The following is a 14,807-nucleotide window of genomic DNA, read 5'->3' as shown; positions in this document are numbered from 1 at the left end:
GTCACCTAAAATTCCGTTTACGGCACATAGTAATGTCATAATTCAGCTCTGAGTGTGACACTTAAGATTCAGTCCTACACTTCGCTGAAAGTGTGAGTAAGACGCTTGATAACTAACTTTTAAGTGCAGCTTTCAGCGAAGAATTTATTTACTCTTAAGTCAACTCTTAGCAGACTTCTTAGGAGTAATTCTAAGAAGCTTGATAAGTACGGCCCCAGGACAATACTGCCATCTAATGGATAGCCACCGGAACACTGAATTTCAAGTATTTCTTTTATGTAAATAAAATAAATAAATGTATATATATATATATATATATATATATATATATATATATATATATATATATATATATATATATATATATATATATATATATATATATATATATATATATATATATATATATATATATATATATATATATATATATATACGTACGTATATATATATATATATATATATATATATATATATATATATATATATATATATATATATATAGCTAGAATTCACTGAAGTCAAGTATTTCATACATATATATATATATATATATATATATATATATATATATATATATATATATATATATATATATATATATATATATATATATATGAAATATGTATGAAATACTCGAGTTGGTGAAGTCTAGCTGTAAATAACCACGGCCCCAACCATGCCCCCCCAAGCCCCCATATCCCCCCCCCCCCCCCCCCCCCCCCCCGATATTGGAGGTCTCAAGGTTGGCAAGTATGCCAAATTTCAATGGTCAAATAAACGTCACAACCCAACTTCGGATAAACGTCGTCAGAAATCACGTTGTTTCAACGTTATGTTATAGTTGCTAATTCAACAAGTCCACAAGGTTGTTTCAATGCCTGCTGGGTACATTAAATTGTCTGTTACATGAGCTGTGTGTTATAGATGACAAAGTTTAAAATTGTACTCGATAAGCCAAGTTTGTGTTTGCATTTATTTAAATGTTAAACCAGGTTGTTTTTGACGAATAAATACATTTCCACCTTTTCGTCCGCTTAGTATTCCAAACATTTTTTTGTTTCCTTTAAACATAAAAGCCTTGCAGCAGAATTGAGTTTGTGTCTACTGCCAGCATCAACTGATTGCATTGTTGAAAACAAAAATATCTGTGATGGGAAAAAAAAAAAAAAAACAGGTAAATGTAATTCAGTTCATAATAAATAGGCTTTGAGTTGTTGTTTTTTTCCCCTGAACTTTTTTCTCATCCTCCGACTTCCTGGCTGGTCTGATATTTGTCTGTGATCACACCTCACTTCCAGTCTCCATCTTTCCTCCATCTTACTCCCCGTGGCTCTTCATCTCCCCTCACAAGGAGCTGCTTGCTGGCCTCAAAGGCAAGACTAGAAAGGATCCATCAGCCAGACTGCTATTCTCCAGAGGGCGAGTGCAGAGTGTTGATATGTTCTGTCCTATTTAGATCACAATCATCCCAGCTAAGGTAGTCTGCAGCCTCCTATTCGGACAAACATTTCTCTTTGCAGCAATCTTTGCTTTCGCCGTGAATGGGAAAAGTCCACGTAGGAGCTCCAGTTGTTTTATGACAGAGGCCGTAAGTCAAAACCTTCCAGTGTCAATTCAACGTTGGTCATTGGGATGAATCAAAAAGGTCACATTTGCTGTCTTTTATTTGGGGGGAACCCCGGCTTCCGCCGTCCTAGTCCCGTCCTTGGGCAAGACACTTCACCCTTGCTCCTGGTCAGGCCTGGCCCTAACTTATCTGGCGCCCTAGGCAAGATTTTAGGTGGCGCCCCCCCACATCGGCAGTGAAGTGTATATACTCACAAAAAAAAAACGAATAGCTTTGTCTTTGACCTTTTTTTTACTTAAAGAAAGCAAATTAATATATCATATGAGAATGTTATGTTATGATTATCTTTAACCGAATCAGAGCAGTGGTCGAATTAAAGAACAGCATTCAGCACTCATGTGATATTGCTTAATTAACATTAATGATGTGCACTTTAACAACTAGGCTTACAACTATACCTAATATATAAAGGGGTGGAAAAGTGACTATTACCTGCAGGGCAAACATTAGCTAACCGGAAGGCAATAACAATGTAAACAAAAAACACCTGCTTAAAAGATCTAATACAAATGTCCCTGAGGAATGTAAGGTGGGAGTACTGTAATTACCTAACGTTACATTATTATTTTCCATAACAATTTAGCCCCCTCCACAATATTAACCCGACGTTAAAACAGAACTAGCTATTTATTGATTAGCAATTGCCGAATCATGTAACATTAGCTTAATGCTAAAAAGCCAGGTTACTATCACATTCTGTAACAGACACATCATTTCATGTAGGCTAACGTTACATACCTGCTACCTCTGTCTTTTTCTCGTTTCTCCTCTTCTTTTCTCTTTTTTCTTCCCTGGGCACCTGACAGTTTTGGCCATTTTGACATCTTGTGTTGATTTTTTTAAGTGGTGACGTCCAAAAAGAGTCATGATACGGGAAGGGAGGGGGCGCACCGTGCGGGGGGGGGGGGCGTAATGTTGTAACAAATAATATTTCTATTAAATAGGCTTTACTTTGCATTTTAATTAACGTGGGATTATTTCTTGTATTTAGAAATAATAGTACCAACTTTTTTTATTTTATTTTTTTTTCCTCCAACATTTGTGGCACTGGCGTGGCGCCCCCTGATGGACGGCGCCCTTAGCATTTGCCTATACGGCCTATGCCACAGGCCGGCCCTGCTCCCTGCTCCTGGTTGGTCCTCGCATGGCAGTGTGGTGTGTGTGTGTGTGTGTGTGTGTGTGTGTGTGTGTGTGTGTGTGTGTGTGTGTGTGTGTGTGTGTGTGTGTGTGTGTGTGTGTGTGTGTGTGTGTGTGTGTGTGTGTGTGTGGAAATAGCATCAAAGCACTTAGAGTACTTTGAGGGTATAAAAACACTACACAAGTATATAACACATTTACCATTTCTGTTTCTTCCGTCGTATTCTTCTTTTTTGTATTATTCTATTTCTTCTTTATAATTTGTTCATATTTGTATTATTTCTTCGTATTCTTCTTTATATTCTTCTTCTTCTTCGTATTCTTCTTCGTATTCAGCGTCCTTGATCCTTGTATTCTTCTTCGTTGTTCTTCTTGGTGTTTTTTTCAGGTTTGTATAATTTTCTTCTTCTTTGTATTTGTGTTCTTAGTTTTCTTCTTTTTTGTGTTCTTCTTTTTTTTCTTCATAGCCTTTGTATTTTTTTTGTTCATATTTTTGTCATATTTGTAATTCCTTTTCGTATTTCTCTTCCCCGTATTTATTGTCTTAGTATTATTCGTCATATTGCTGTTTTTTTGTTGTATTATTCTTCTTCTTTAAATTCTTTTTTTCGTATTTTTCATCACAATCTTCTTCTTTGTTTTCATATTCTATGTATTTGCGTTTTTTGTTTTCTTCTTTATAGTCTTTGTATTCTTTTTGTTCATATTTGTATTCCTTTTTCGTATTGTTCTTCAAATACATCTTCGTATTCATATTATTTTGTATTTGTATTCTTCTTTTTCTTGTTCATGCTTTTTCTATTCTTCTTCTTCATATTTTTTTGGTATTCGTATTCCTCTTTGTATTCTTCTTATTCAAATTCAAATTTATATTCTTAGTCTTCGTATTCTTCACCTGTTTGTGTTATTCGTTTTCTTCTTCATATCGGTTGTATTTTTTTGTACATATTTTTGTTCGTATTCTTCTTCATTGTTCGTATTCTTCTTCATATTCATATTCATATTTGTATTCCTAATTTTCTTCGTCGTATTGCTGTTTTTTTTTTCTTTTTCTTCTTTTTTTTTCTTTTTCGTATTCTTCAAATACTTTTTCTTCGTATTCATATTCTTTGTATTTGTATTCTTCTTTGTCTTGTTCATATTCTTTATATTATTATTCTTCATATTTTTCCGTATTCGTATTCCTCTCTGTATTCTTCGTCTTCAAATTCATATTCTTAGTCTTCGTATTCTTCTTTTTGTCATTTTCTTGGTATTTTTTTTCATCGTATTCTACTTTTTCGTATTTTTGTTCTTTGTATTCTTACGTTTTGTGTTATTGTTTTTCTTCTCCATATCGGTTGTATTTTTCTTGTACGTATTTTTGTTCGTATTCTTCTTCATATTCATATTCATATTTGTATTCTTAATTTGTTTTCATCGTATCGCTGTTTTTTTTGTATTTTTCTTCTTTTTTTCTTCTTTTTTTGGTATTTTTCTTCAAATACTTCTTCTTAGTATTCATATTCTTTATATTGGTATTCTTCTTTTTCTTGTTCATATTTTTTTAAATTATTTTTCTTTCTATTTTCTTCATAATTTTTTTTACGTATTCGTATTCCTCTCTGTATTCTTCTTCTTCAAATTCATATTCTTAGTCTTTGTATTCTTCTTTTTGTCATTCTTCTTGGTATTTTTTGTCATCGTATCCTAGTTTTTCGTATGTTTGTTCTTTTGCATTCTTCCTTTTTGTGTTATTGTCTTTCTTCTCCATATCTGTTGTATTTTCTTCTACGTATGATTGTTCGTATTCTTCTTCATATTCGTATCCATATTTGTATTCTTAATTTTCTTCATCGTATAACTGTTTTTTTTTATTCTTTTTTCGTATTCTTCTTCAAATACTTTTTCTTCGTATTTATATTCTTTATATTTGTACTCTTCTTTTTCTTGTTGATATTCTTTCTATTCTTCTTCTTCATATTTTTTCGTATTCTTCCTTTTTGTGTTAATATTTTTCTTCTCCATATCGGTTATATTTTTCTTCTATGTATTTGTGTTCATATTCTTCTTCATATTCATATTCATATTTGTATTCGTAATTTTCTCCATCGTATTGCTGTTTTTTTTTTATTCTTCTTTTTTTATTATGTTTCCGTATTCTTCTTCAGATACTTCTTCTTAGTATTCATATTATTTGTATTTGTATTCTTCTTTTTCTTGTTCATATTTTTGTTTATTATTTTTCTTTCTATTCTTCTTCATATATCTTTTTTTCTTATTGATATTCCTCTCTGTGTTCTTCTTCTTCAAATTCATATTCTTAGTCTTCGTATTCTTCTTTTTGTCATTCTCCTTGGTATTTTTTTTCATCGTATTCTACTTTTTTTCGTATTTTTGTTCTTTGTATTCTTCTTTTTTGTGTTAATATTTTTCTTCTCCATATGATTTGTATTTTTCTTCTACGTATTTTTGTTCTTCATATTCATATTATTTGTATTCTTAATTTTCTTCATCGTATTGCTGGTTTTTTTTTTTTATTATTCTTTTTTTATTATTTTTTTGTATTGTTCTTCAAATACTTCTTAGTATTCATATTATTTCTATTTGTATTCTTCTTTTTCTTGTTCATATTTTTTGTATTATTTTTCTCTCTATTCTTCTTCATATATTTATTTTTCCATATTCATATTTCTCTCTGTATTCTTCTTCTTTTTGTTATTCTTCTTGGTATTTTTTTTCATCGTATTCTACATTTCCGTATGTTTGTTGTTTTGTATTCTTCCTTTTTTGTGTTATTATGTTTCTTCTCCATATCGGTTGTATTTTTCTTCCACATATTTGTGTTCGTATTCTTCTTCATATTCTTAATTTTATTCATCGTATTGCTGTCATTTTTTAATTCTTCTTTTTTTTAAATAATTTTTTCGTATTGTTCTTCAAATACTTATTTTTAGTATTCATATTCTTTGTATTTGTATTTTTCTTTTTCTTGTTCATGTTCTTTCTATTCATCTTCTTCATATTTGTTAGTGTTCATATTCCTCTCTGTATTTTTCTTCTTTTTGTTATTCTTCTTGGTATTCTTTTTCATCGTATTGTACTTTTTAAAATTTTGTTTTTTGTATTCTTACTTTGTGTGTTATTATTTTTCTTCTACGTATTGTTTTCATATGTCTATTTTTGTTTGTATTCTTCCTAATATTCGTATTCATATTATTTGTATTCTTAATTGTCTTCGTCCTATTGTTTTTTTTCTGTTCTCTTCTTTTCTGTATTCTTCAAATTCCGCTGTACATTATTATGTGCTTACCTTGTTGCATCACACGTTTGTACAGTAGCGGAGGAAAAGGTCAGGTATAAAATGTTGAACAATCAACCTCCAGAACATTTGAACAGCAGCTGCAGATAACAATCCTTCTCAAAGGACAACATCTGGGCGAGCTTAGCAGCGTGGCAGAATAAACAAGCCCTATGGACGCCGGATCCCCCGCACTCAATCTCCGTCTCCTCCCGTTTGAAGCGTGGTTGCCGTGCGTCTGGCACATCAGTACTGATAGAGTGCATCCAATTAATTAGCCAAACACTATCTCATTAGCAATAGCCAGCAGACAAAAACAATAATACTCTTTCAACGACCTTCTGTGCTCTTCCGCGACCTCCGTGGCGCCGAGTGGGAGGGCTTTGAACGAGCCGAGTGTTCGTCTTTAAACCGACATTTTTGCTCCGGGCTAATATTTATTCAACTCCTTCTACAGAATTCATCTGAGCGGCCCGCAGCGTGTCCGCCAAACTTTCTGTCAGGAGAAACTCGAATGCTTCTATTGGCCTTTTAGTGATCCGTCATGGTGGACGTCTGCCGCATTTGCAAAGTCCACACCTTCTGGCACCTTCCTCAACACCTGTGCCTCGGCCTTACTTCAGCCACTCACGGGCTTTGCAGCAAACAGTAGACCAAAGCTATTTGCTATCTTTTAGATCTTAACATGTCTATCCGTCTTTAGGATTGATGCTAACATAAGCATGCTAACAGTTAGCATCTGCCAAGTACCAAAATGTATTACTCTAAAGTGTGTACCTTTTAAAAATTAGCTATAAATTCTAACATGCTAGCATAAACATGCTAACAGTTAGCATGCACCAAGTACCAACAACTATTACTCTTGAGTATGTACCTTTAAAATTAGCGACAAAAAATCTAACATGCTAAAATAAGCATGCTAACAGTTAGCATGCACCAAGTACCAGCATGTATTACTCTAAAATGTCTACCTTTAAAATGAGCAAAAAAATTCTAACTTGCTAACATAAGCATGCTAACAGTTAGCATGTGCCAAATACCAACATGTATTTATTATTCTAAAGTGTACACCTTTAAAATTAGCTAACATATTCTAACTTGCCAACATAAGCATGCTAACAGTTCGCATACGCAAAGTACCAACATGTGTTACTGTAAAGTGTGTACTTTTAAAATTAGCTAAAACATTCTAACTTGCTAACAGTTAGCATGTGCCACTTTTTTGTGTTAAAAGTAAAAAATAATGACTTATTTTTAACACTTTTATGAGTGAGGGCCTTTTGGGTCCTGAAATTATATAGTCAGATTTTTGTCAACTGTCATTGTTCAAAAGCATTTAAAAAAAAAAAAACTAAAACAAAAAATAAATTAAAAAATAAATTTAATTAAATCAAAAAAATTAAATTAAAAACAATAAATACATAAATAAATTAAAAAAAAAAAAAAAATATATATATATATATATATATATATATATATATATATATATATATATATATATATATATATATATATATATATATATTTTTTTTTTTAATTTATTATTATTATTTATTTTTTATTTTTTTATTTTTTATCTTTACTTTATTATTATTTGTTAATCCTTTTGAACAATGACAGTTGACAAAAATCTGACTAAGTTGAGAAAAAAATAAAAAATAAATAAATAAATAAATAAATATATATATATATATATATATATATATATATATATATATATATATATATATATATATATATATATGCATATATACAGTATATATATATATATATATATATATATATATATATATATATATATATATATATATATATATATATATATATATATATATATATATATATATATATATTATTTTTTTTATTTTTTTTAATGCTTTTGAACAAAGACAGTTGACAAAAATCTGACTATAAGTGGAGAAAAAAAATTAAATAAAAACATAAAAATAAAAAATAAAATAAAAATATATATATATATTTATATATATATATATATATATATATATATATATATATATATATATATATATATTTTTTTTTTTAACTTTTTTAATGCTTTTGAACAAAGACAGTTGACAAAAATCTGACTCTAAGTCTTCAGAACCCAAAAGGCCCTCACTCATAAAAGTGTTAAAAATAAATCATTATTCGTACTTTTAATGCTTGAAAAAAATCTGGATTATTTTCAGATGCATCTGTCGATCATACTCTACGTTTTTTACATTTTTTTGAGCAATGCTAGTTTTAATTGGGGACGGCGTGGCCGTGCAGGCAACCTGAGGGTTCCTGGTTCGATCCCCACCTGCTACCAACCTCGTCACGTCCGTTGTGTCCTTGGGCAAGACGCTTCACCCTTGCTCCTGATGGGTCGTGGTTACAGCTTTGTATTATCAGTGTCAATATTGCAACATTTTCTCATATATTTCACCTGTTTGCTTGTTTTCTTTTTTTGTCATATTCTTCACAAAATGAGCAGTGAGCCTTGAAAAATGTCGCGGTGTACACTTTGTACACCTGGCAACCTGACTACTGCTGAGTTTCCGCCCTAAAACACCAACAATCTCCAACGTTTTATAGGATTAAAGAAAACCTTTAGGGAAAGAAAAAAATATTTCCAGAAAAAAAAGCCCGGAACTCTTAGTTGATGTTTGGTGTGTTTCTGCTTTCCGCTCCTCTGATGTGATCCTCGCCCCCGTCGCGGGAAGTCACTCGTCGCTGCTTCAGCCATCAAAGAGCTCAGAAAGAAGAGCCCTCGAAAAACAGGAGATACAATCAAACAAGGCCACAATTTCAGAAAGAGCAACAAAATAGGAAATAAAAAGGCAGTTATCATGATGGAACATTCAAAAACTCAATTCAAGTTCTAATCAAGGCTAAATAGCCCCGAAGCTAACTTTAATTTCAATGCCCAGCACCATTACTAAAATTGCTCTCACTTTTTTTGTTTGTATGAAACCATTTTTTTAATAGATTTGTTTTAATCAAACTCAATTTGATGAATGTTTCATTAATAAAATAAGATTTCATGATTACATTTTTTGTGCAAAATGACAAATTTGCACATCTTCCCGAGACAAAGTGTGAGTGCACCATGGGGGGTCTGGGGGATATTTTTTTTGGCACCGATCAAATCCGGTTGGTCCTACCGGGGCTTTGATTCATGTCAAATCCAACTGTGCCATTTTTCGGTAACGGCTGCCAGTTAACCGTGCTCTTTGCCGCTTGGCGATCACTCCAGCAGCACTGAGAGCGGATTCGGTCATGCTACCTCTAGGTAATGTTGACATTTTCATTGCCAAAATGTTCATTTTGCCAAAATCTCCAGGCAGCCACTAGGGTGGCGCTAAAGAGCTTGCAAGTTGTGGACCCCCGGTTTAGCTGACTGGAGACTTCTGTTTTGTTTGATCAGCCGTTTTACTGCCGTGTTACAGACACCGTTTGAAAACAATGAATGTACGTAAATAAGCATTTACATAATATTTCTGTGTAAATAACTAATTTCACAACATGTATATATATATATATATATATACATATATATATATATATATATATATATATATATATATATATATATATATATATATATATATATATATATATATATATATATATATATGGGACTTATAGTCCGGTGCGGCTTATATATGGAAAAAATATTGTTTTTTTCTTCTAAAATTTAGTGGGTGCGGCTTATAGAATAGAATAGAAAGTACTTTATTGATCCCTGGAGGAAATTCAGCACCACAGTTTTCTCACAATAGACAATAAACACTTAGATAATTTTAACATGTGAATAATATAAATAAAGTCTATTATACATCATTATTCACATGTGAATAACATAAAGACAGTCTATTATAAAACATTATTCACATGAGAATAACATAAATACAGTCTATTATACAGAATTATTCACATGTGAATAATATAAATACAGTCTATTATACAGCATTATTCACATGTGAATAACATAAGTACAGTCTATTATACAACATTATTCACATGCGAATAAAATAAATACAGTCTATTATACAGCATTATTCACATGTGAAAAATATAAATACAGTCACCTATACAGAATTATTCACATGTGAATAACATGAATGCAGTCTATTATACAGCATTATTCACATGTGAATAATATAAATACAGTATATTATACAGTCTTATTCACATGTGAATAATATAAATACCGTCTATTATACAGGATTATTCACATGTGAATAATATGAATACAGTCTATTATACAGCATTATTTACATGTGAATACTATAAATACAGTATATTATAGTCTTATTCACATGTGAATAATATAAATACAGTCTATTATACAGCATTATTCACATGTGAATAATATAAATACAGTATATTATACAGCATTATTCACATGCGAATAATATAAATACTGTCTATTATACAGCATTATCCACATGTGAATAATGTAAATACAGTCTATTATACAGCATTATTCGCATGTGAATAATATAAATACAGTCTATTATACAGCATTATTCACATGTGAATAACATAAATACAGTCTATTATACAGCATTATATACATGTGAATAATATAAATACAATCTATTATAAAGCATTATTCACATGTGATTAACATAAATACAGTCTATTATACAACATCATTCACGTGTGAATAATATACATACAGTCTATTATACAGCATTATCCACATGTGAATAACATAAATACAGTCTATTATACAGCATTATTCACACGCGAATAACATAAATACAGTCTATTATACAGCACTATTCACATGTGAATAATATAAATACACTATACATTTAAGTACAGTCAAAAAGTAACATATATTATATACTGTTGCACTCTATAGTCCGGAAAATATGGTACATATAAATGATAAAATAAATAGCTTTTTTTTTACGGTTGGTACTTTTATAAACTAACTTTTTTTTTTCCCCATTCTGTAAATTTCCTGTAGAATGAATAGATTTCTTTTCAAAAGTAAACGTTGACATGAAATGAAATCTACCCCTCTACAGTATAAAAATCTACCCGTGTACGACTATACACCAACATAAAAATAGTCCATGCGTCTGTAAAACTGCAAGCTTTACCTCGGTGAAATAGTAAATGTGCATTTAATTTAACGAGGTATAAAAAAAAAAACTCCGCCAGGGCAGGAGTTTGAGAAGAAGCCTTTGAAATATTACAGAACTAACCCACCAACCAATTAGCTGTGTGTGAAGGAAAGAAACAAATTAGGACAAATACCTTTCTTTGTCTCTTAAGGGTAAAAAAACAGATGGATTCATTACCTTTTGATGTCTGACAAACAAACAGAGCGAGTGGCTCGCTGCCTTAAAACGCAAGAAAAACATCTCAGAGGAGGAAGATGAGTCTTCCAATGATGGTCTCGTGGATTACATCTTGAATTATTCATGCTTTTCTATCAAATGGTGTTGAATCAAAGATCATATTTGTCATGTCTTGATTTGGGACTATGCCAGAGGAAAGTGTCTATATGTATTTGAACACTGCATACATTTGTTTTATAGTCTAGTTTCTTCAGAATAGCCACCCTTTGCTCTGATTACTGATTTGCACACTCTTGGCATTCTCTCCATGGGCTTCAAGAGGCAGTCACCTGCAAATGGTTTTCACTTCACAGGTGTGCTTGAAATTGGCTTTATTCGAACAAAAAAATGTCAGTGTACACCAGGGGTGTCCAAAGTGCGGCCCGGGGGCCATTTGTGGCCCGCAGGTCATTTTTTAACGGCCCCATGGCGCATTTTAAAAATACGATTGGAAAAAAAATTACAAACATAATAGAGCAAACAGGTGAAATGTAACAATACAATGTTGCAATGTTTACTCTAATACAGGGGTCACCAACGTGGTGCCCGCGGGCACCAGGTAGCCCGTAAGGACCAGATGAGTAGCCCGCCGACCTGTTCTAAAAATAGCTCAAATAGCAGCACTTACCAGTGAGCTGCCTCTATTTTTTTAAATTGTATTTATTTACTAGCAAGCTGGTCTCGCTTTGCTCGACATTTTTAATTCTAAGAGAGACAAAACTCAAATACAATTTGAAAATCCAAGAAAATATTTTAAAGACTTAATATAATATATTTCTATTATATTATAAATTATATAATATAACTTAAAATAAATAAACTCATTATTTATTTACTTTGCTTCTTATAACTTTCAGAAAGACAATTTTAGAGAAAAAATACAACCTTAAAAATGATTTTAGGATTTTTAAACACATATACCTTTTCACCTTTTAAATTCCTTCCTCTTCTTTCCTGACAATTTAAACCAATGTTCAAGTAAATGTATTTTTTATTGTAAAGAATAATAAATACATTTTAATTTAATTCTTCATTTTAGCTTCTGTTTTTTCGACGAATAATATTTGTGAAATATTTCTTTAAACTTATTATGATTAAAATTCAAAAAAAAATATTCTGGCCAGTCTAGAAAATCTGTGGAATCAAATTTAAATCTTATTTCAAAGTCTTTTGAATTTCTTTGAAAAATTTTTGTTCTGGAAAATCTAGAAGAAATAATGATTTGTCTTTGTTAGAAATATAGCTTGGTCCAATTTGTTATATATTCTAACAAAGTTCAGATTGGATTTTAACCTATTTAAAACATGTCATCAAAATTCTAAAATTAATCTTAATCAGGAAAAATGACTAATGATGTTCCATAAATTATTTTTTTCAATTTTTTCAAAAAGATTCGAATTAGCTAGTTTTTCTCTTCTTTTTTTCGGTTGAATTTTGAATTTTAAAGAGTCGAAATTGAAGATAGACTATGTTTCAAAATGTAATTGTCATTTTTGTCTATTGTCACACGACCCCTGTACGTAAGTCTCGTTTATTTTCATGCCACAGTTAGAGAGTTTTTGCCTGTTATTTTGTAGTTGGATGAATAAATATGTTCCTACCTCCACGCCTTGTCCGGAATAGTCCGATTGCTTCCCGGGAGAACAAACCTCGCAGTAAGCTGCGACCTCCCCCCCAAATATTAATTTAAAAAAAAAATATATATATATATATATATATATATATATATATATATATATATATATATATATATATATATATATATATATATATATATTCATTTAAAAAAGTACAAAAGGAAACGTATATGTATATATATATATATATATATATATATATATATATATATATATATATACAAAAGGAAACATATATATATATATATATATATATATATATATATATATATATATATATATTAGGGATGTCCGATAATATCGGCCTGCCGATAATGTGTTAATTCCACGACTGTATATATCGGTTGATATCGGTATCTGTAATTAAAGAGTTGGACAATATCGGAATATCGGATATCGGCAAAAAGCCATTATCGGACATCCCTAATATATATATGTTTCCTTTTGTAGTTTTTTATATATATATATATATATATATATATATATATATATATATATATATATATATATATATATATATATATATATATACACATATTGTACTTTTTTAAATGAAAATATATATATATATATATTTTCTAAATTAATATTTGGAATTTATGAATCAATTCAAAATCCTGATGTATAAGAATTGCCAATGGATGTTAATCAAGTTGTTTGTGCACTTTTACTAACTAACTAATTGACAAACCCCATGTCAACCATGACATAATGTCTTGGCACTGGTGTGCTAATTAATATCGTGGATGGGCGACATTTCAAACCCTTCCAATCATACTTTGCTTTGTGCATGTTGTGCCACGACTGCAATAACTTGACCTCAAACATCAAAGGAGGTCTCCTCATCTCCATGTTTATTTTCGAAACAAGCTCAGAAAAAAATTAAAAAATGTGACCCGCTTTTCTTTCCTCTGGTTCCCGCAGACGGCCCGCTGGGACCCCGGGGCCTGATGGAGGCCTCGGAGATGTGCACGCAGGAGTGTCTGGTCCTGGGACACTCGGACAACTGCTGGATGCCGCCCACTCTGGGACCCTACCAGTCACCCGTGTCCAGTTACGGCTCTCAGAGGGAGTGGGCTGCCAACGATAAACTTCTCAACGGACACACCTTGACTAGAACCTGGAAACGGGAGAACGGGCAGTCGGAGCATTTTGGCGACAGGAAGCCGTTTGGGAGCGGAGAGGGACATTTCACCGGCGGCATGGCGGACATTCCGCTGGTGAGTTTAAAGTCCTGCCCGGACAGTCCCAAGGACCAGCAGCTCTAAGGTGGACCCGCCTTCTTACGAGCGGACACAACAACTCACCTGAGAGCTTCTTCTTTTCTTCTTGCATCATCTCACGTTCCTTTGGATGCTTCTGCAGAGCTGGCCTAACGAGGGTCACATGGGACAAAATTAAATGAACAAATAATATTAGAATTATTACTTAAATGTGTGATTAATCCATTATATTGGAGATTTAATACATTCATGTCTTATTAAATGTGTCAATTTATTTAATGTAAATATATAGTTAAGTGTTTAATTATTTCAATATACAATTAATAATTTTATAAATATATATATATATATATATATACATTTATACATACATACATATACATTTATACATATATATATATATATATATATATATATATATATATATATATATATATATATATATATATATATATATATATATATATATATATATATATATATATATATATATATATATATATATACATACATACATATACATTTATACATATATATATATATATATATATATATATATAT

General features: G+C 31.0%; 1 protein-coding gene across 1 annotated transcript in view; it reads left to right on the top strand.

Moving 5' to 3' along the window:
• LOC133642657 (protocadherin-9-like) overlaps nucleotides 1-14,537 on the top strand; it is a 206,476-nt gene extending 191,939 nt beyond the window's left edge. Inside the window, exon 3 of the mRNA XM_062036998.1 lies at nucleotides 13,948-14,537. Within this exon, the coding sequence (XP_061892982.1) occupies nucleotides 13,948-14,291 (344 nt within the window). The 3' untranslated portion in view covers nucleotides 14,292-14,537. The remainder of the gene's footprint in view (nucleotides 1-13,947) is intronic.
• Nucleotides 14,538-14,807: the final 270 nt, after the last annotated feature.

This window comes from Entelurus aequoreus, linkage group LG02, assembly GCF_033978785.1.
Source record: "Entelurus aequoreus isolate RoL-2023_Sb linkage group LG02, RoL_Eaeq_v1.1, whole genome shotgun sequence".
Classification (NCBI taxonomy): domain Eukaryota; kingdom Metazoa; phylum Chordata; class Actinopteri; order Syngnathiformes; family Syngnathidae; genus Entelurus; species Entelurus aequoreus.
This window is presented reverse-complemented; position numbering and strand designations above follow the sequence as displayed.